This window comes from Dasypus novemcinctus, chromosome 5 (assembly GCF_030445035.2).
Source record: "Dasypus novemcinctus isolate mDasNov1 chromosome 5, mDasNov1.1.hap2, whole genome shotgun sequence".
In the NCBI taxonomy this organism is placed as follows: Eukaryota; Metazoa; Chordata; class Mammalia; order Cingulata; family Dasypodidae; genus Dasypus; species Dasypus novemcinctus.
The window spans coordinates 135856968-135878169 of record NC_080677.1 but is presented as its reverse complement, the minus strand read 5'-3'; the positions used below and the strand labels follow the sequence as shown (position 1 = coordinate 135878169).

Genomic DNA, 21202 nt, shown 5'->3' with positions numbered 1-21202 from the left:
TCTCTTCTAACAAGTGGCTGGATTAATGGAAATGAGCATAAACAAACACAGGCAGCGGAGAAATTCTGTGCCTGGTGCCAGCTACAATGGGCTTTCCAACATATTCAGACTAAAGTTGCATATGCCACGGGGAGAAGAGAGTAGGGATCAGCTGTGGGGCCAACCTGGGCCTGGAGCTAGCAGAGGAGCTAATCAAGCCTGTTGACTAGCTTCTCCCAATCAGCCCAGGGCCTGCCTGAATCCTAAAGTTCCTAGGAGAGGAGAGCTGATCCCCTGAAGGATGCACCTAGCATCCACTTGGTCAGAGCACAGGACCCAGGGCTCATCAAATCATTCCCAAGGTTTGGTCCAGTTTGCCTTCATAAAAGGCAAATTTACAAAAGCAAATATGTTCGTTGATAGTGCTTCTCATGCCTAGGCTTTACTAGGTGCTATAAAGCTACCTGGGCAGAGTGACCTAATTCCATTGAGACAGATGAGACCATTTCTGTTTTTCACAGGTACAATGAGAAGGAACCTGAAAACCGTTTATATATAAGTATCTTTCATCTTCTTTCCAGACTGAAGCATACATGACTTTGCATTTTCTCCTCCAACCCTTCCAGCTCTCCCCAACTCCAAATAGTAGAAGAATTACCAAATAGTTAAAACTATAAGCCCTTGTGACCAGTGACTGATGAACAAATCTTATACTAGGATGCTTAACCTGTTTTTCCAGAAGCCTGCCAAATGTCATGTTTTCCCCAAACTGCCTAATCACTGCTATATCAATAAACTTTTCTTGCCTTACTGAAAACATCTGTTCCTTTAGGATCTGTTCCCACACAAGTCCCCTAAATAAATGCTTGTTACTCGCCAGCTAGACTTGTCCGAGTCTTTCTTTGGTCTGCTGTATCCCTGCCAGCTCAGCGGGAAGCTGTTGCTTTGCACAGCTCCTGGCTACATTTGGGACATAGGCTCTGTTACAGTCTGAAACAAGGCTAATGTAAGGCCATTTGCCACGTAAATCAGTCTCGTTAGGGGGAAATCCAAAATCGAATATGAGTTAAACTGCCCGAATGACTTGCTGCAATCAAGTTTTAGGGCTGTTGTGCAGAAGGGAATGTGTCTATAGCAGGGCAATTTTTCACAGACATATTCTTCATCTGCCATTACAAAATCTGCAGGGCATTAACTCTGCTATCTGACTTCCTCCCGCATGCCTTCCATGGTACATTGTTCTGGTTCTCATCTTGCTCTCTGACCACACCTCTTGGGTTTTTCTAGAGGACTTACTTTCTCCTGCCCGGTACTCCAGAAGCCTCTTTCCTCTGAAAGGCTTAAAGCAGTACTGCTATCTTGAACACTTTCCACATTTCTCCTAGTAGAGATAACATTTCCATTTATCTTTTCATCAGTTGCTACTCTGAGTTCATCATCTAATCACTGAAACTGACTTCCCATCAATTTCTCACTAGTCTACTTAACCAGGCTTAAAAACTCCAAGTCATTCTTGACTGGATTTTTCTTCTCTGGTCATCCACTTTTACTCCGTTAGCATATCCTATTGATTTATCATTCAAAATAGCTTCTTGTTTCTGTCACCTTGTTTCCATTCACAGAAGACTGGCCAACTTAAGGCACATTTATATAATGGAATGTCAAAGCATTAAAACAATAATGAAAAATGCATATTTATTTATATGGAAATATATTTATGATATATATTATTAATTTCTTCCTCCTTAGTATGTTTATTAATATACCACATATATTATCTGAAAGAATTATGTGAACATTTAAAAATAGTTATTTCTAGTTGGTGGGCTTAAAAGTGACTTATTATCTTTTAAAATTGTGTTCATCTGTTTTCTAATTTATATGTAATTAATATGTAATAAGTATATAATAAAATAGCTGATAATACATAAGCCTAAACTGCTAATAGGCCAAATCCAACGTTACAGCTTTTCTAAATTCTATTCCATACCCATTTGCCCACCCTCATCTTCCAAGAACCACCTAGATCTCATCTATTGCTCTTTTCTCCCTTGTTCTCAACATCGTTCAAAACATGCCAAGCAGGATCTAGAGGTTCCACTCTGCCTGGAATGTCCCAGATATTTGTATGATTCTCATGGTCAGGTCTCTACTCAAAATAACTTTGGGAAAGTTTCCCAATGATTCTGTCTAAAGGAGCAGGCCCACTATTATTCCTTGTTCTCGTCAATGCTCTTGACATATTACGATGTTTTCATTTGTTTGCTGTCTGCTTTCCCACACTAGACAGTAAGCCCCATGAGAGCAAGGACTTTGTCTCTTTACCTGCTCTAACTCTATGACCTAAAACTGCTTGGGACATAGGGATATACACACAGAGAGACACACATGTACATCCTCTGCTCTTACAAAACAATCTCTACCCTATCCTCAGAACTTTGCAATTGCACATTATTTTGCCATTTTCTGGTACTTTGGATCTATGGGCCTAAATCTCATGGTTTGCCTCCAAAACTCCAGTCACAATTATTTTAGTATCAAATGCTCTGGATTTCTTTGGTAAACGACATGTCTTCCTTTCCCAGTCCAAGTGGTTTTATGGCGCTGACTCAAGACTGGACATGCAAGTGAAGTTACAGCCTTGCTCTTTGGTTGTGAGAGCCAGAAAAGATAGTATGCCTTAACTATGTGGCTAGGCAACATTGCTTACGGCAAAAATGACTCCTGATCGGCAAACTGCATTTCAACCGGCTTTGGGTTTCCCTGAGTGGGAACCCTGGATGCTATGCCAAAGGAATCTTACAGGAAACATCGTCTCCTGTGGGGCAGAGTCTTATCATCCAAGATGGACCCCAAGCCCACTAATGTAGTTCTCTTTGCCTGTGGAGAAGGTAAATCCCAAGAGCTGCATATTCTGCAGGGTGGACTGCCATAAGGACTCCATCAAGAGGAACACCTGACACTACCCTGCTGGCAAGCCGTGACTCCTGTCTCATACATTTCTGTGTAGACTGGTACCCAGTGTGGTCTGCAGTCATCTTGTGGCTATAAATGTTAGTTAAAATTAAGAAAACCCCTTAATGGGTGTGGCAGCACGTCCTGTAGACATGTCACTGATTCAGGGAGAAGCACAGGACCTAATTTGGAGGATTGAGGGAGGTGGGCTTAGGCTTTTGTCCAAAATACTGAGACAGGTGCACTCTCTCTCATTCACTTTTTCACCAGACTTGAACCTGGGAGTAGGTAGGCTGAAGATCCCAGCTACCATCTTGTCATAAGGTAGAATCTGAGAGTGAAGCAAACGCAAGAGTCGTGTAATAGGAAAAACAAACAAACAGGTTGAATGGCATCTTTTGAACCCCTAAATCCAGTCAAGTCTGAGCCAGTAAATATGCCCTCGGAAGTTGTGGTTACTTTAGCCTAGCTGTTCTCAACCAGGAGTGATTTTATCCCCCAGGGACCATTTGCAAATGTCTGGAGACATTTTTTACTGTCACAACTTGAGGGGTAGGGTGGGGGAAGTATTAATATTACTGGCATCTACTGGGTATTGGCCAGTGATGAAAATAAATACCCTGCAATACACAGGAAAGCCTCCCACAATAAAGAATTATCAAATCTAAAATGTCAATAGTATTGAAGTTGAGAAACCCTGTGTATTAGTCAGCCAAAGGGGTGCTGATGCAAAACACCAGAAATCCATTGGCTTTTATAAAGGGTATTTATTTGGGGTAGAAGCTAACAGTTACCAAGCCATAAAGCATAAGTTACTTCCCTCACCAAAGTCTGTTGCCACGTATTGGAGTAAAATGGCTGCTGACGTCTGAAGTTTCAAGTTTCCTCTTCCTCTTAAGACTCCGTGGTCACAGCTTCTTCCAATATCAGCTGTAGGTTGGGAAAAGTCTTTCCTGGAGCTCATTTCTTTCCAGGCTCAGCTGCTCTGCTCTCTCTACAAGGTCAGCTGTAAACTATCAGGCAAATGGCTTGTCTCTCCTCCCAGGGCTTCTGCCATGTCTAAGAGAGCCTTCTCTCTTTCCTCACATATCTTCTTCACTATGTATTTACTTCCCAGGGCTCCAGCATTAAAACTCCAACTTCCTCTTCTGCCATGTCATTTTTCTGTGAGTCCCCACCTACCATGGGGGCAGGGACTCAACTGCATCCTACGACGTGGCCCAATCAAAGCCTTAATCATTATTTAAGCAAGTAAAAGTAAAACCTCTGAATCCAATCCAATATAATATGCCCAGAGGAAAAGACCAGTTCACAAACATAATCCAACATCTATTTTTGGAATTCATGAGCAATATCAAACTGCTACATTCAAACTGCTTTGGAAAAAGTTTTCTTTTGAAACTTGAGTTTCATTTTCTGTCTCCTGACAAGAAATGGTCTTCCTGATTTAAGTGAATCAAAACTTTAGTTGAACTCACCCTTCAGGGACCACATCGTGTTCCATTTCTTCCATGAGTCATTTTTCATTCATTCTATTCCCTCTGTTGAATGTTAATCTTACTTGTAAACGATAATATTTCTTTTTCAATTTTGTGTTAGTTTTTAAATATTTTAAGTATATAACAACTAGACATCAGCTTTCAATGAGCAGTATTTACACAACTCCAATAACCTTCATCTCCACTCTATTTTAGACATTCAATTCCCTTGGCTGTATCACAAACACTACATCAATCTAATTTTCTTTCTATCTCTAAATCCATCTATTATCCATACATGTACCCATCTGTTTTTACATTTGTCCATCCATCCATCCATCTACTTTCTCATTCATCTTTCTTAACTACTGTGAAGCTTATAAATTCTATCTCTGACACCTCCTAGGTGAATATTTTTGGTCATGTCACTTAACATTTATAAGTCACAGTTTCCTCATCTCTAAAAATTAGGTTGCTTACATATTAAATAAGAAATTGTTCAAAAAGTGCTAGCATATGGCTGTGTACCAGGTAATTTGCTAGGTGCTGGGAATAAAGTGGTAAATAGACTGGGTCTTACTTTGTAGAGTTTACATTTGGAAGGAAAGACAGATACAGAAAAAATAATTATAGTTAATTTATATAACAAAAGGGCAAGTACAAGATACACAAGGACCTAAAACTGGAGGAGTTAGTGCAGAAAGGGAACACTGCCAGAAGAAGTGGGCGCTAGGGAGAGATCTAAAGGAAAATGATGACAGGTAGTGTGGGAGTTGGGAAAGATGATAAGTGGACACAGGAAGAGCGGGAATGTCCCATGCAGAAAGAACTATCTATGAAAGAACCCTTAAAAAATAAGAAATCCAAGTAGTTCAGATTAAGTGAAAATTGGGGAAACAGCCAAAGGATGAAGCACAAAACATGAACATGGACAGCCCAAGAAATGAAGGGCCTTGTAGGCTAGGAGTGTGTGCCTCATCCTAAGAGCAGTGAAATTTCTATCATGGTGAAGAGGTCAGAAGATGATTAATTCAGAAGTGGCCATGTAAATTTGAGGTGCTTATTAGAGTGGGCATGTAAGTTTGTCAGTGAGAAACACACACACTCACACACTACAAATGCTCAGAAGAGCATTTTATCTAGAAATATATAACTGAAACTCAACATAATATAGAGATAACTAAATTCAGGGGAGTGAATGATTTCTGAAGGGGAGTTGACATGAAAAGGCATGAGAGCTGTGAGGGATTCAGACAACTTAAAATTGAAAATATAAACATTCCTCCACAGTTACTTAAGAGATCCCTTCTCCTTGCATCTGAATTATTATCTGAGAGGCAGAGAAAAGCCTGGGACCTAGTGCCACCTCTATCCTTCTGAGTAGACTGGGGCCACATACAGCCTAGGCAGTCATGAGTCTAAGTGCCCATTTGAGGCTAAGGTGGGTGCTACATATTTGAAGTATAAAACTGGATTGGATGTGGGTATAGGAGAAAGAGCAGAGTAAAAGATGACTCAGAAGATTTTAGCTTGAGCAACCAGAAGAATGAATTTCCTATCAACTGTGAGGGGGGCAACTATGGATAGGACAGGGGTCTTTTTTTTGGGGGGGGGGTTCTTTTGTTTTCATTTTGTTTCTTGGGGTAGATCAAGAACTTAGTTTTAGAGGTATTAAGGTAAGTTTGCCATGCCTATGAGACATCCAAATAGAAAGCTGAAATGTTTGGGTCTATAGTTCAGTAGAGAGGTCTGGGCTGGAGATAAAAAGTTAGAAGTTCCTTGGCATATTTTATAACTGAAAAAGAAAGGACCAAAGACTGAGGCTAAGGTAATGACATTAAAAGTCAAAGAGAAGAGAGAGAGCCAGCGAAAGAGGCAGAAAAGGATCTACTGTGAGGTAGAAATAAAATCAAGAGAATAGAATAACCTGGAAGTCAACTGAAAAAGTATATCAAGAGCGAGATACAAGCCTTGGGTCAGATGTTGGTGATATAGGTCAAATAAGATAAGGTCTGAGAGTGACCATTGAATTTAGCAAACTGGAGGTTATTATGACCTTGACAAGAGGAGTTTCACTGGAGTACTCTGGGTGAAAGCCTAAATGGAGTAGGTTTAAGAGAGAATGAAAGGGGAGTAATTGGAGATGTCATAGACAACTGTTTCAAGTTGCAAATGGGAGCTGAGAAATCAGGCAGTACATGGCAGGGTATGTGGAGTCAAGATAAGTTTTCTGCATATATTTAAGATGGGAGAAATAATAGTATATTTCCTTGATGATGGGAATAATCTATACAGAGTAAAAAGAAATTGGGGGGAGGGATTTGCTGCAATTACCCCTTTAAAAAGTGACTGGCTTTAGATCAAGCATAGATAGATCATCTACTATCTGGATGGCAGGTACAGATTTTAGTAGGTGGTCAAAAATGATGGTGGAAGAATCTGTACTCTTTCTTCTGATAGGTTTAGCTGAGAGAGAGGATGGGGGAGGAGTTTGGAGGGCTGAGGTTCAAGGAGAAGGTCTGAAGTCATCATCCAGGAGTGGAAAAGAGAGAATGGACTAGGCCAGCCCAGGATGACTGTTCCATGTAAACAAATAAGCTCAAGTGCCTGAAGTAATCAAAAGACCTCATCACGACAGCAGACACATCATGGACTGCAGCACAGTATATCAAGGGGTCCAGAAGGCTGAGAAGCACAATGTGATCACAGTATTAGAACAGATACACAAATTTACTCAACTGAACAAATAGGCAGAGAGACTACCCTTTAACTCCAAGAAGTGTATGCCTCTTCCTTTGAGAGAGTGGAGCTCAGAATGAGTCTCTTTCTGTTGTCAGTTCTATTATTCTATATACTTCATTTGGTGTGCCTCAGGGGTTTTAACAAATAAGGGAGGGAAGTCTACAAGAGCTTTAGGACATTACAGAGTTTAAAGGTTGTTGTACCAATCATTTTCAGACAAGGTAGATTGAAAAAAGTGAAACCTCTGGTATAAATACACATTTCCTTCAGATAAATAAAGCCATCTTTATCTAGACTACTAAATCCAATATCAAATTTGAGACAATGTTTGTTAACTTTACTGGTTTATGTGCACTAAAATATCAGAATTATTTTCCCCCATGGGGAATTACACTATTTTCTTTATCACTTGAGTGTTTTGTTACTTCAGGATAGGTAGGCATTATGAGAATAAGGGATGCTAGGATAGAGAATTTAAGAAATGGCAGTAATTCTGAAATACTCACAACCCATAATTTGGTTAAAACATGCAACATAGTTAGTGAAGTTGGGAACAAAATTAAGTGGAGAACTGACAAAGGTAGTTAGTGGATTCTAAGCAATGTAGCATGGTGAATAAAAACCAGAGAGATCTAGGTTTAAGTCTGAACTCTATGACTTACTGTAGGATAGTGATCAAATCATGTGAAAACTGTATCAGTTTCCTCATCTGTAAAATGGGACTAAGGATGTTTGTGAGAATAAATTACTTAATATGTGTACAGTACTTACCTCAGAGCTTAAGACATGGTAAACACTCATTAGATGTTGATGATGGTGATAGTGATGGTGGGGTGATGGTGATGGTGATGGTGATAACAAAGTTAACTCTTAAATCCACCACTAGGAAACAGTTCCATGGACAAATTATTCACCCTCTCTGGGCCCAGAAATCTGCCTGCTACACTGGAGGCTCTCAATAAATATTTATTGAATGAATGAATGTTTTAATGGTTTTTAAAGTTCCTCCTAGTTCTGCAAATCTGTACTGTTCGCTGGATCTTAACACTTAGACTTGTGGTATATACAGAAATTAATAAACTCTATGGTATTTTTTAAAAAATCAATTATAAAGGCTTAGTCAATCATTGCAAAGTTTTTCCATTCACTTTAAGCTCTTACATTTTTAGGAAGCAGGAAAAAAGGGTATGATCAAGAAGAGTAAGTGAAAGAAGAGCAGGAGTGCAGCTAAAAGAAGTGGAGGGGGGAAATTATTATGTTCCAAAACACTTCAAAGAGTGCCCGGTCTTCAGGAGATCAACAACCTGGTTACTTCCTGGGAGACCTCACATTGGTGTGTAAATTAACAAAGGAAGAATGTTTCTAAGAAAGCTTTTGAATGCCAAGGACACAGTTCTTCAGAACCACAGGTGTTCTTTATGACTAGATTTAACCTCAACAGAACAGGCAAATTGGGCATTACCCATTGAGCACAAGGCCACTTCTCAACTGTTTGGATTAATGCCAATTTTAGGGATATAGGGAAACTCTGGCTGTCTCCTCTGGGCCACCTCCACTCATTTGCACTATGAATTTGCTCATGAAATAAAACTCCTTCTAACATTAACCAACATGGGGTCCTGTCTCCATGACTCTGCTTACACACTTCCTTGCAAATAGAAGGCTGATTTAGGCCAAGTCTGAAACCAGGTGCACCCTAATAAAAAGTCATCAATATCTACAATTATCTTAGCACCCCAGGGAGTCTTTCCAGAGCCCTTCCCTGACCTTCTTCTCTGAACCCTACTGCTCTGCTTTTGGTGTCCCTTGGTGTATTATTCAGACAAAGGGGTATTGATGCAAAGTACTAGAAATCTGTTGGCTTTTATAAAGTGTATTTATTTGAGGCAAAAGCTTACAGTCACAAGTCAAAAAGAGTCAAACCCAAGGTTGCTCTCTCACCAAAGTCAGCTGCCACGTGTTTAAGCAAAATGGCGTGCAATCTCGGCCTGGTCTCTCCTTCTTCCTTCCTCTTCCATCTTCTTCCAATCTAGGCTATAGGTTGGCATAGGGCTCATCTCTCAGGGCTTTCCAGTATCAGTCTGGCATGGGGCTTGTTTCTTTCAGGCCTCATCAGCTGCTCAGCTGCTCTGTTCTCTTCAGCTGCAAGTTATCAGGAGAACAGCGCATCTTTCCCCAGGGCTCCAGGATCAAAACTAAGTTCTCTCCTCTGGCATCGATGGCACTCTCTCTGTCTTCCCGTGTGTCTTCTTCTGTGAGTGTCCATTTTTCTCAGCCCACCAGGGGGCATGGACTCAACCCTGAGTCAGGCCCTACTGACGCGGTTAAATCAAAGCCCCAGTCTTTTATCAAGTAAACTAAAAACCTTTGAATTTAATACAATCAAAGTGTATCACAGTCAGAGGAACAGAGCCATTTACAAACATTTTCTCTTTTTGGGGGGTTCAAAAATAATTTCAAACTGTCACACTTGGTCTTAGTCTCTTGATTCATCCCTAGATTCTGCTTCTCTGTCAGCTTTCAAAAAAAAGTAATACTGTTTTAATTTTTATCTCTGATAATATCACTCAGTTTACCCTAGGTTCTCCCAACTAGGGTTTAGCACAGGCTAACGTTTCAGACTTTTATTTTTCCCAGGGGTCTGTTCTCTGTTTTCTCTATTTTGCAAACCCTAACCATCTCTTTAAAACCAAGTTCATATGACTTCTCTGAAACATCTCAGGAAGAATGAGAAGCATCTTCCTCCTCTGTGTATTTGGAGTGTCAGGATTACCATTGAATGTTCACTCCTTTGTCTCCAGATCACAACTTTGAGCTCCTTAAGGAGAATAATCATGTCTTATTCCCAAGAGCTGGCCAGAGCATGACACAGATACTTCACGCCTGCCTATATAATAGGTAAATGGAAACACAGGGCAGACACTAAGTCAGCCTCAAGAAGAAGAAAAAACTTAAAATGAACTCCTAAGTCAAGCCAAAAAGACCAAACCACCTTTGTTTTATCTTTTTTTTTTTTAATCTATGTCCTCCATTAGTACTCACAATACCCCAGCCTCATTTCTCCCCAATTACATTCTCTAAAAGACTTTCCCTCCAAGATCCATCTATTTCTGTCAATTTTAAATGAGCTAATCTAAAGGTCAGAAATTAACACTGAAGCCATAGCAGAGGACGAAAGAAAAGCTCTTGCCCTAAGTAGAAGACTAAAGGCGAGGAGTCATTGCTAATTAATTTTCTGAAAGTTTGTAAAGCATGAAAAGTATTTCAGAAGCAGTTTGACAGCAAAACCCAATGGCCTGTGTCACTAAATACAACAGTGTAGTGGAAAGAACACTGAACTGGGAGTCGAGAGTTGTGCTTGTAGCACAACTTTGCCACTAACCAGCTCTGCAACCTCAGGAATGTCCCTTAGCTTTTCTGGACCCCATTTACAAAAGCTTGGATTTGAACTAGACCTCTAGCATTCCACTGGGAGTTTCTTGGACCTCATGATTAATTATCAAGTCTATCTCACTGAAACCTAAGACAAATGAGGACAGTATCACTGGAGATTACAGGAGCGGTGTTATGGCTGGACTACTTAAGAGGGGCGCATCACAACCCATCAAGGGATGAGTGAGCATCAATTTACATCTTCTCTTCCATGAATGTATGCTAAGTTTATTTCAGATCCAATTAGAGGAAGTAGATTACATTCTGAACCATTCTTTGATGATTAAACAAAAAAGAGGCATTATGAACATATTGCCTTTTACTCCCAAATCTATTTTTTGTTGTTTAAAATATGTCCCCTAAAACAGAAAAACTAGATTTTGTCTAGATTAAAGTTCAAGAGAGAAAATGAAGCATTCATCCATTTGTTTCCATGGTTTCAATCATTTGGCAATATTCCACAAGTTCCTTTTAGTTACTTTTGGTCCCTCTCTCTCATGGAGAGTGAAAGCAAGGAAAGCACAAAGGGAATAAAGAACATGGGATGGAGGGAAGGCTCTGCTGTGTCCCTGTACTGTTCCTGTTGCTTAGCAACATTTCACATCTCCGTCTGAGAAATAATGATTCAGGGAGGTGACATATAGAAGCAACCTCAGCAGACCCATTTCTCAAGAAGTTAATGCTGTGCTGATGCCTGTGAGGCAAAAGCATAAAAAAAGAGAGCAGCCCAATTTAAGTTTACCAGATCTACATTTTCTTAGAATTACAAGAAGGTGATTATTATAGTAAAAGTCTTGTAGACCCAGTTCTATAGCCAAGGAGAGAGTTTGAGAGAGACAAACAACTCGGCATAAACTATAGAAAAGTCAAAAGTCGCAGGGAATGCGGAAGTGATTTCTCATTTGCACGCAGGACACAGGACTCACCACTTATCCACTTAGCCTCGGGATCATGAATTTTGAACTCTTCACTGAACAGGTCTTCCACGGTAACCTTCTTCTTTTGAGACAGACTGTTATCTTCCGCTGGAAAAGAAGAGCAAATAGGTTTTTTTTGTGTGTGGGGAGGGCAGAAGGAAAGGACCATATGATATTATAAATAGCATATATGGCAGAACCACCATTTCTGCACATAAATGGTGAACAAGAGCTACTCATACTTTTTTGGCTTTTAATTACACTATCAAAAAACTGTGCTTACAAAGTCATGATTCTGTAAAATGGCATCACTCTTCCCCTCCATTTGCCACAAATGACCACAATTTCTTAGGTATGAGGTAAGTAACTGTTTTTTTTTAAAGATTTGTTTATTTTATTTCTCTCTCCTTCCCTCTCCCACTGCGGTTGTCTGTTCTCTGTGTCTGTTCGCTGCGTTTTCTTCCTTGTCTGCTTCTGTTGTTGTCAGCAGCACGGGAATCTGTGTTTCTTTTTGTTGCATCATCTTGTGTCAGCTCTTCGTGTGGGCGGCACCATTCCTGGGCAGGCTGAACTTTCTTTTGCACTGGGCGGCTCTCCTTAGGGGGCACACTCCTTGTGCGTGGGGCTCCCCTACGTGGGGACACCCCTGCGTGGCATAGCGCTCCTTGCACATGTCAGCACTGCACGTGGGCAAGCTCCACATCGGTCAAGGAGGCCCGGGGTTTGAACCGCGGACCTCTCATGTGGTAAATGGACATCCTAACCACTGGGCCAAATCCACTTCCCAAATAACAGTTTTAATGTAATTTATGAGCATTTAAGGAAGAAAATGGTCTACTAGGATATTAGGAGAAATCAGTGTTCTGTCTAAAGAGTGGGAGTGGTCAAGACAGGAGGGAGCAAACATCCAGAAAGGATGTCAATTGTATTATGTAATCAATCATTCATTAAGCAATTATTAAACGCCATAACTCTAGGTAGCATGTTGGGCACTGGGAATGCAAAGACAAATGAATTGCATTAGGTTTTTATTCTCTATAAACTTCATTTGTCCTTGGCAATATCTGGGTTCTGGATTAGTTGTTTAGAAGGGATCACATGCCAATCACTTATGCACTGACCACTAGATTCCATCCTGCCTGATCTAGGTTATTATGCTTAAGAATAAGCACACGGAATAAGCTGATGAAGGCACTAAAATACTATTATTATTTACTTAATGACACCTGTGGATAAGATTTACCACCCTGCCAGCTGTGGTCCTTTTTCTAAAGGTCAAAGCTTCTGGTATTTTAGATCTTCTCAGAAGAGGCTTTTCATTCAGAGGGCACAAGAATCCATTTATCTACTTTTAAAAGACAAAGAACTTGCAAGGAAGCTGGCAGGATGCCTGATCTTGTGAGCCTAAACTAACAGACAAAATATAAGAGTCAGTTCATTAAATCACTCTCACTTCTAATCCACGGATGGGCATGCCTCAGAAATCTTTATCTTCACTGATCATTTTGAATTCACATCATCTACCTAAAATGCTTACACACTTCCCTGCCCTCCTAAACAGAAAATGCTAAATATAATTTTACTTATCCTGAGGACTCAGGGTCATCATTCCATCAACATCAGCTTGTGTCCTGCTATTGTGCAGGTAGGAATGGGGTAGGGTCTCCCTGGTGCTAAGTAAGGTACACAGTGAAGTGTTTATTGTACATTGAGTGGCTCCCATTTGCTGTGTTTTTGCATTTTATGTCTAGTTGGTAAGTCCATTTCTCTTTCCAATTCTTGGATCTTGAACCACACAGCTTTCTCTTTTTGAACTGTCATTATGTTACCCTTGACGGTCCCTTGCCTCTTTTAATTTTGTTTCTATATCATGGCAGGTCAGGAAAACAGCAAGAAACTTTGTTGGGATTACATAGTTAAATAGCAATAAATAATATCTGAATTACGTCCCTGAGGTTTCTTTGAGAAATCTAATGCATATATTTTTTTATTTTTTATTCTTTATTTTCATTATTTTTCCCCTTTTTGACTCTCTGAAAGTTATAGATTACTGAGGTTGTGAGAAAAGCCATGTATTGCTTTGTATATTAATTGATTTCTTGAATATCAAATAGGATTAATGTGTGTAAGTTTTCTGGAAATTACAAAATGATGCAATGTAAGGTGGCCCCATTATTAGCCATGCTTTTATTTGTAGGTATCCCAGGCGCTAAAAACACATGTTTAATGAAATCAAATTGTTCCTCCAGGAACTTTCTGAGACTGAAACAGCCCTGGAAAAAGACACACAATTTAGAACATGAAACATTTCAGTACAAAAAGCAAACTGTAAATACAATTTTGAGCATTACTAGATATGGATCTATTACAGTTACATTGTGATCTAGCAATTAAAAAATACAAAAAATTTCTGAGACACTCTTAAGTATATTATCATAAAATAAATGATCATATGTGATGGTTAAGTTCATATGTCAGCTTGGCCAGGTTATGGTGTCTAGTAGCTTCATCAGGCAAGAACTGGGCTGTTTGTTACTGTGAGAGTATTTCATGGGTTTACATTATCAGTAAGTTGATTGCATCTATGGCTGATGACATCTACAGTCAGCTGAAGAGATTGCCTTCAGCAAGGGCAGAACTCTCATCCAATCAGTTGAAGACTTTAAAAGAAGGGATGATTTCAGCAGTCAGAAAAGAGAATTTCCCTCTCTATTTCAGCCAGCCAATTTCTTCCGGAGAATTTATTGAAAAACTTCGTTTGAGTTCCCAACTTGTGGCCTGCCCTGTTGAATTTTGGACTTGCCCACCCTGACAGTCAAGTGAGACAATTCTTATAAAAATCTCATATCATAGCCTGTCAGTTCTGTCTTCCTAGAGAAGCCTGATTAAACCATCACATTACAACAAATTGTATTTGGCAAAGAATCATTCCTTGAATAATGAAGTTATTGTCACATTTTGATGCAGCCATGTGTCAAGTGAGAAAAGAAATATAAGACTTCCATTTATACTACCTTTGGGTAAAGGGAGGAAAGGCAACTTATTCACTTTCTGAACATTTTTTTCATAAGTGACTGCTATTCATTTTTTTTAAAACTGCTGTTTTTTAAAGCAGTTTTATTGACACACCATACAGTCCATCCAAAGTATACAATCACTGCCTCTCAGTATGAACATGGATTTGTTCATTCATCATCACAATTTTCTTTTCTTTTATTCCCCTTTTTCTTTAGGAGGTACCCCCACTACCCAATCACCACAATTTTAGAATGTTTTCATTGCTCAAAAGAGAAAAATAAAAAATATACCATTTATAACCCTATATTATTAACACTTAGCCTTGGTGTCTTACATTTGTTAACATTGATATAAGAATATTAAAATATGACTGTTAACTATTGTCTACAGTTTTCATTATGTGTACTTTTTCCCATATACTTGACACCTTGTAATGGTGGTGTACATTTGTTTTAGTTCATAGAAGAACATTCTTATATTTCTACTGCTAACCATATTCATCATTCATAACAGGGTTCACTATGCTACACAGTCCTATGTTTCATTCTCTAACATTCCTTCTAGTGATACACACAACTCTAAACTTCCCTTTTCACCGCAATCACACTGAAAACTCAGTGCTGTTAATGACATTTACAATAATGTGCTACCATCACCTCTATCCATTTGCAAATATTGACTATCAACCTTATTGAAAATTCTGCAGAAATTAAGCATTAGTTCCCATTCTCTACTCTATTTCTATTTCCTGGTAACCTGTATTCTAGATATTAACTCCCTTAAGTTTGTTCATTACAATTGGTTCATCTTAGTGAGATCAAAGAATATTTGTCCTTTTGTTTCTGGCTTATCTCATTCAACAGAGTGTCCTCAAGGTTTATCCATGTTGTTGCATGCACCATGACTTCATTTCTTCTTACAGCTGAATAATATTTCATCATATGCATTTTTGCTTATCCATTCATTGGTTGAAAGACACTTGGGTTTTTTCTGTCTTTTGGCAATTGTAAGTTAATTCCACTATGAGCATTGGTGTGCAAATGTCTATTTGCATTCCTGTGTTCAGTTCTTCTGAGCACACACCTAGAAGTGGGATTGCTGGATCATATGGCAATTCCATACTTAGCTTCCTGAGGAACTGACAAACTGTCTTCCACAGAAGTTGTACCATTCTACATTCCCACCAGCAGTGAGTGTTCCTATTTCTCCACATTCTCTCGAACATTTGTAGTTTTCTGTTTTTTTAATAGTGGCCATTCTAGTAGTTGCAAAATGATATCTGATCATGGTTTGGATTTGCATTTCCCTAACAGCTAGTGATGTTGAGCATCTTTTCATGAGCTTTTTACCTATTTGTATTCCCTATTTGTCTTTTGCCCATTTCTTTTTTTTTTTTTAAAGATTTATTTCTCCTCCCCCCGCCCCCCCCACCCTGCCCCCCGCCCTTGCCTGCTCTCTGTGTCCACTCACTAGGTGGCTCCAGGAATCCATCCTGGGACCTTCCAGAGTGAGACAGAGGCGATCATTCTCTTGTGCCATCTCAGCTCCCTAGTCTGTTGTATCTCTTGTTGTCTCTTCTCTGTGTCTCTTTTTGTTGCATCATCTTGCTGCATCAGCTCTCCACCTGGGCCAGCACTCCTGCGTGGGGCAGCACTCTACATGGGCAATACTCTTGTACAGGGCAGCACTCCTTCATTGGGGCAGCACTCTGTGTGGGCCGCTTACCACATGGGCCAGCTTGCCTTCACCAGGAGGCCCTGGGTATCAAAACCCTGGACTTCCTATATGGGAGACGGGAGCCAATTGCTTGAGCCACATCTGTTTCCCATGCCCATTTCTAAATTGTTGTTTGTGTTTTTATTGTTAAGTTGCAGGATTTCTTTATATATTCTGGATATTAATCCCCTATCAGATATGTGGTTTTCTTCCTTTGAGAGAGAAAGCTGTCTTTTCATCTTCTTGGCAAAGTCCTTTGAAACACAAAAGTGTTCAGTTCTGATGAGGTCCCATTTATCTATTTTTATTTCATTGCTCAAGGTTGCATGCTTTGGATATAAGGTCTAAGAAACCACCAACTACCTCATATTACTTGGTTTTTGAAGGCATTTAAAAACTTATAATAGGACTTTCACATAGGAAGAATTTGTGGTTGAGGAATTAGAAAATATACTATAAAAAGTACTCATGTCAAGCGAGGAAGCTCAAATCTGTCAATAATTAACTGTGCTACATTAAGAAACTCATTGCTGATGTCTCTGTACTAGCTGATTTGTTTACACAGTCAACTATTATCTAACTTGTTAATTTATATTTTGTTACATTCCAAAAATTTTTTGAGATAGTAACCAGAACAAGGGACTTTTATGTTCGAGGAACCATGCTCAGCCCAGAAGAACCAAAACTGAAAGACCTTCTAACAGACTTTAAGAAACCAACAGAGCAGTAGAAACCAAAGTCAGAGTGAATAATCACAAAACAATAGGAATGGTGCTGATAGAAACATGAAATGGGATGCACCATACCAACATTCTAAGGCAGATGGTGCATAAGAAGTGGGAAGAATTCTGGAAAGACTTGCCGGAGGAAAGAACCTGCTGGCCAAGATGAAGGAGATAAAAGAAAAGTATTCGAGCTAGGAGGCATTGCCAAGAGCATAAAAGTATCAGTGAATAAAGTGTTTTCAAGAAATTATGAGTGTTTTGGCATCACTAGCAAGTGGCCAGAGATGAAAACAGATTCTCTCATTATAGCTGATATTCTATAATTCAATTAGAAAATGTCCAGCTGTGGATTTTTTAAAGAAATCATTTTTTGCAGTCAGTAGCATTTTCAGTCTAAAAATTATCTATTCTTCTTATCAGGGATATTTGCAATGATTATCTAATTTAATATTGTCTCTCCATCATACTACTTCCTCTCTCCAGAATGCCAATTGGACCTGTAGTGGGAGCTTGTAGGTCCAATTTTCATATCCCTAGCTTTTTCTTCTGCAGTTTCCATCTTTTTCTCTCTTTGGGAGGAATTTTCATATTTCTTCAGTTCAATCTTCCCATTTTATTCTTCTCTTTTATTTTTTTAGCATGTGTGGTAGTTTGGAGCTATGAAGCCCAGAAAAACATGTTCTTAATCTTAATTCATTCCTGTAGGTATGAAACCATTGTAAGTAGGACTTTTTGGTGAGATTACTTCAGTTAAGATGTGGCCCAATTTACTCAGGATGGCTCTTAATCCTATTATTGGAGTGCTTTATAAACAGAATGAAATTCAGACACACAGAGAGAAAGTCACGGGAAGAAGCTAGAGGCCATCAGAACCCAGAGAAGCCAGGAGAGGCCTCCATGTGACAGAAAAGTCAGGGATCAAGGACTGCCAGCAGCCTGCCCCAGAAGGTCAGTATTCCGGGAGAAAGTATTTACCTGATAATGCCTTGATTTTGGATTTCTCCTACCCTCAAAACTGTGAGCCAATAAATTCCAGTTGTTCAGGACAACCTATTGCATGATGTTTGTTTTAGCAGCCAGGAAACTAAGACAGAATACCTAGACTCTTCTTTGATCCATCTACTAAGTTTTACAGTGTTAAAAAATGATTACATATTAATTTCTAATGTGTGTAATTAGGGTTTTTTGGTGTGGTTTTTTTCCCAGAATAATCTGTTCTTAATTCATACTTGCAAGCTCCTATATCAAACTGAATTTTTAAAACCTACAAAGTCATTTTCTCTTTGTCCTGATGAATTATATTTCTTTGGATTTGACTTTGTGATCTCCATTTTCAGGGGACTGTTTCTACAGGTCCTTTCTGATTCTTGATTGTAAGCTTCTCTCCCAAAGGAGTCCTAGATCATGAGAGACTCCCGGTTATGTGATCTCAGGGATGTCTTCAGGCAATTTTGTGGCTCTTTCTGGTTAATAGCTCTCAATCATTACCCACTTGGTAATTTGGACTTGAGGACTGTGCCACTATTGGGTAATAATTATTCAAGGCCTTAACCAAGGATGAGGGGATCAGTTTTGACCATAAACCCAGATAGCAGTTGTCTAGCTTCTGGTCTCTCATAGACATCAGACCCTCCTGTTGGCCTGATTTAGTTTCTATCTCTTGAAGATGGCAGAGATTTGGCTTTATTAGATGCTGTAAGTTTATACCTGTCCTTCTTTCAAGGAAACCTCACCATCCCAGGTATATAAAGAACTCCCTTTCTTACTTTTGAATGCAACTATATTATTTATTTTTCTATCACTTCTATATGCTGGAAATGGAAAGGGGAAGATTTCTCTGGTCAATCTGTCATCTGGAAATGGAAATCAACATGGAGTTGGAGATACAAGAAGTAACCAATAGTTTTGATAGTTGGGATTTAATCCTGAAGGCAATTTGGGAACCACTGAAAAATGTAAGTTCCCTTTAGCTCAACATATTATGGATAACCACATAGCATCTGTAATTAACTTGGCATTCTTGTTAGAGCAACTGAATAGCAAGGTATGCTGTAATCTATAGGAACTTAGTTATCTTTATGTAAGTCAGCATATATGTAAAATTGCTCAAGCTCCTTTTCTGTTGTTAAATAGCTAAATAGTTCAACAGTAAAATTACTGGAGAACATTCTGGAATATTTTCTCTAGAGATTTTAAAAGTTGGAAATAAGTTTTTACCCTAAATGTATTAAGTGGTTGCATCTGAAGGACAACCATGCAGTGAGGTTATCAACCACTGCGAATCAAGGTTAGCTTGATTTGGTAACAAGGCCAATTTGGTAACAGAAAACCTACCCATATTTGTCAGAAGTCTTTCATAAGGTTCTGTTTTTGTTAGCACTTGGAATAACACACAAGGCTAACATGCTTTAGAGTCTTCAGAGTACACTGGCATTTTTTATCTCTTCTGAGCCTCACAACAACCATGAAGAAAGAAAGTCATTTTATGGAAGGTAAACATGAGCTACTGAAAGGTGAACTGACTCATTACAAAGATAAGAAGTGAGTTAGTAAAGCTAACACTAACTTCATTTCAGTGCAACTCAAATATTCACATTATTCACAGAATCTGTTACAACCATTTCCAAGAGTGGGATGTTAATTTCCATGTTTTGTTATTTTTATTACCAGGCATGCAGTTCTAATGATGCTATAGATAAAACTCAATGGTCTATAGATAAAAAATATAAATACATAAAAGTTTAAGAAATAATATGGACAAATTTCCTTATTTAGAAAATGCTTCAGCCACCAAAGGAGATGAACCAGTAACACACACTATAATGACTGGCACATAGCAAGCATTCGTGGATGATATGGCAGATGTCAAGAACTAAGTATTTTCCAAACTCTAAGAAGAGAAAGACTACAGTGGACTAGTCAGATAAAGTCTTGTAGAAGAGAGAGACTCCAAGATACACTTCACAGTAAAAGGATTCTTTATATTTAGAAAGTCACTGGACACATTTATATGCTAGTTCTTAAAAAGTTGATAGTGATATTTGTTTGCTTACATACAAACTCTTCAGAAGAACATGTGGAAATCAAAATAATCTGTTCATTTTTCAATGTCCGTGTTGTTAATCCATGAGTTCCAATGAGGTATTTCACAGCCTGTTACATCAACCTAACATGGATAGTTGCTTAGTAAAAAGGAAAAGTCTAAATGAAAACACATTTCGTCAGCATGTTTGTTGAATAAATACTCTATGCCAGTCGCTGCTAGATGGGTGTTAACTGGTACGTGCAGTGACATTTTTTTTTAAGTAAAAGAAGTACAACCAATGATGTCTGTTGCAGATGTAATCATATTTCCTTGGTAGATTTTTATCATAAAGGCTAAATTTATATCATTCAGTATCAAGAGCTTAGAAACAATGAAATTGAAAGCCAGGTAACATGTCTACAATTCATGATACAGACTTTAGGTACTTCTGACCGAATCTTTAACTAAAATGTCCAGCTTTTGCAGACTGCTCACCATATGAAATCCTTTGGTTAGGACTGAGAAGCCAACATCTCATACATAGGATTAAAACCCTGGGGACAGAAGGAAACTGCAGCTGTGAATCCAGGGTACTCCCTTCTCCCTTTACAGAGTGAGATATACTCCAAAATGCATCAAAACATATTTGTCTAGAGTACTCTCTCTGGAATAGTCTAACCCTGAATATAAAAACTAAACAACTGTGCTTGAGATAGGAGTTACATTAAACCACGTTATCTGGAGGAAAAGTATAAACAATGAGGAGCTACAAGAAAATCCACAGTCACTGCCTCTTATAGCATACATTTCTTTCTGATCACGCTTTCCTTTCTTCCTTACATGCTTTCTGAATTGGATATTTGCTTGAAAGTCCCTTTTCCATAGTTGCTTGATTTTTTTTCTTTTTAAGATCGCAATTGTTACTTTTTCATTTCTGTAAGAGGCTTGGCACACATAGTAGGTGTTTAATCAATTTCTGTTGAGTGAAGAAAGTATTTTAAAAATCTCCTCCTTTGCTACTGTTTTATGTTTATTCTTTTGTAATGAAGTCTTTGTGTTATCGAAGTTTTTATTATTTACTATGTCCCAAATTTGTATATGTGAAAAGGTTCTTACATATTGATTTATCTTAAAGCTTTTTTTTACATGACTTCAATGCTTGTTTATAAACCATCTAAGAAAACTAGTAGCATAATATCATATGATAATTAATCA

The 21202-nt window shown here is 38.7% G+C and overlaps 1 protein-coding gene across 10 annotated transcripts in view; it reads right to left on the bottom strand.

Annotated features, from left to right (window-relative positions):
- The window catches only part of DPP6 (dipeptidyl peptidase like 6), a 1316366-nt gene that overhangs the window by 505835 nt on the left and 789329 nt on the right, over positions 1–21202 (bottom strand). For all 10 annotated transcript variants that reach the window (XM_058297586.1, XM_058297590.1, XM_058297593.1 and 7 more), the window contains one exon: positions 11513–11611. In XM_058297586.1, coding sequence (XP_058153569.1) covers positions 11513–11611 — 99 coding nt within the window. The remainder of the gene's footprint in view (positions 1–11512; positions 11612–21202) is intronic.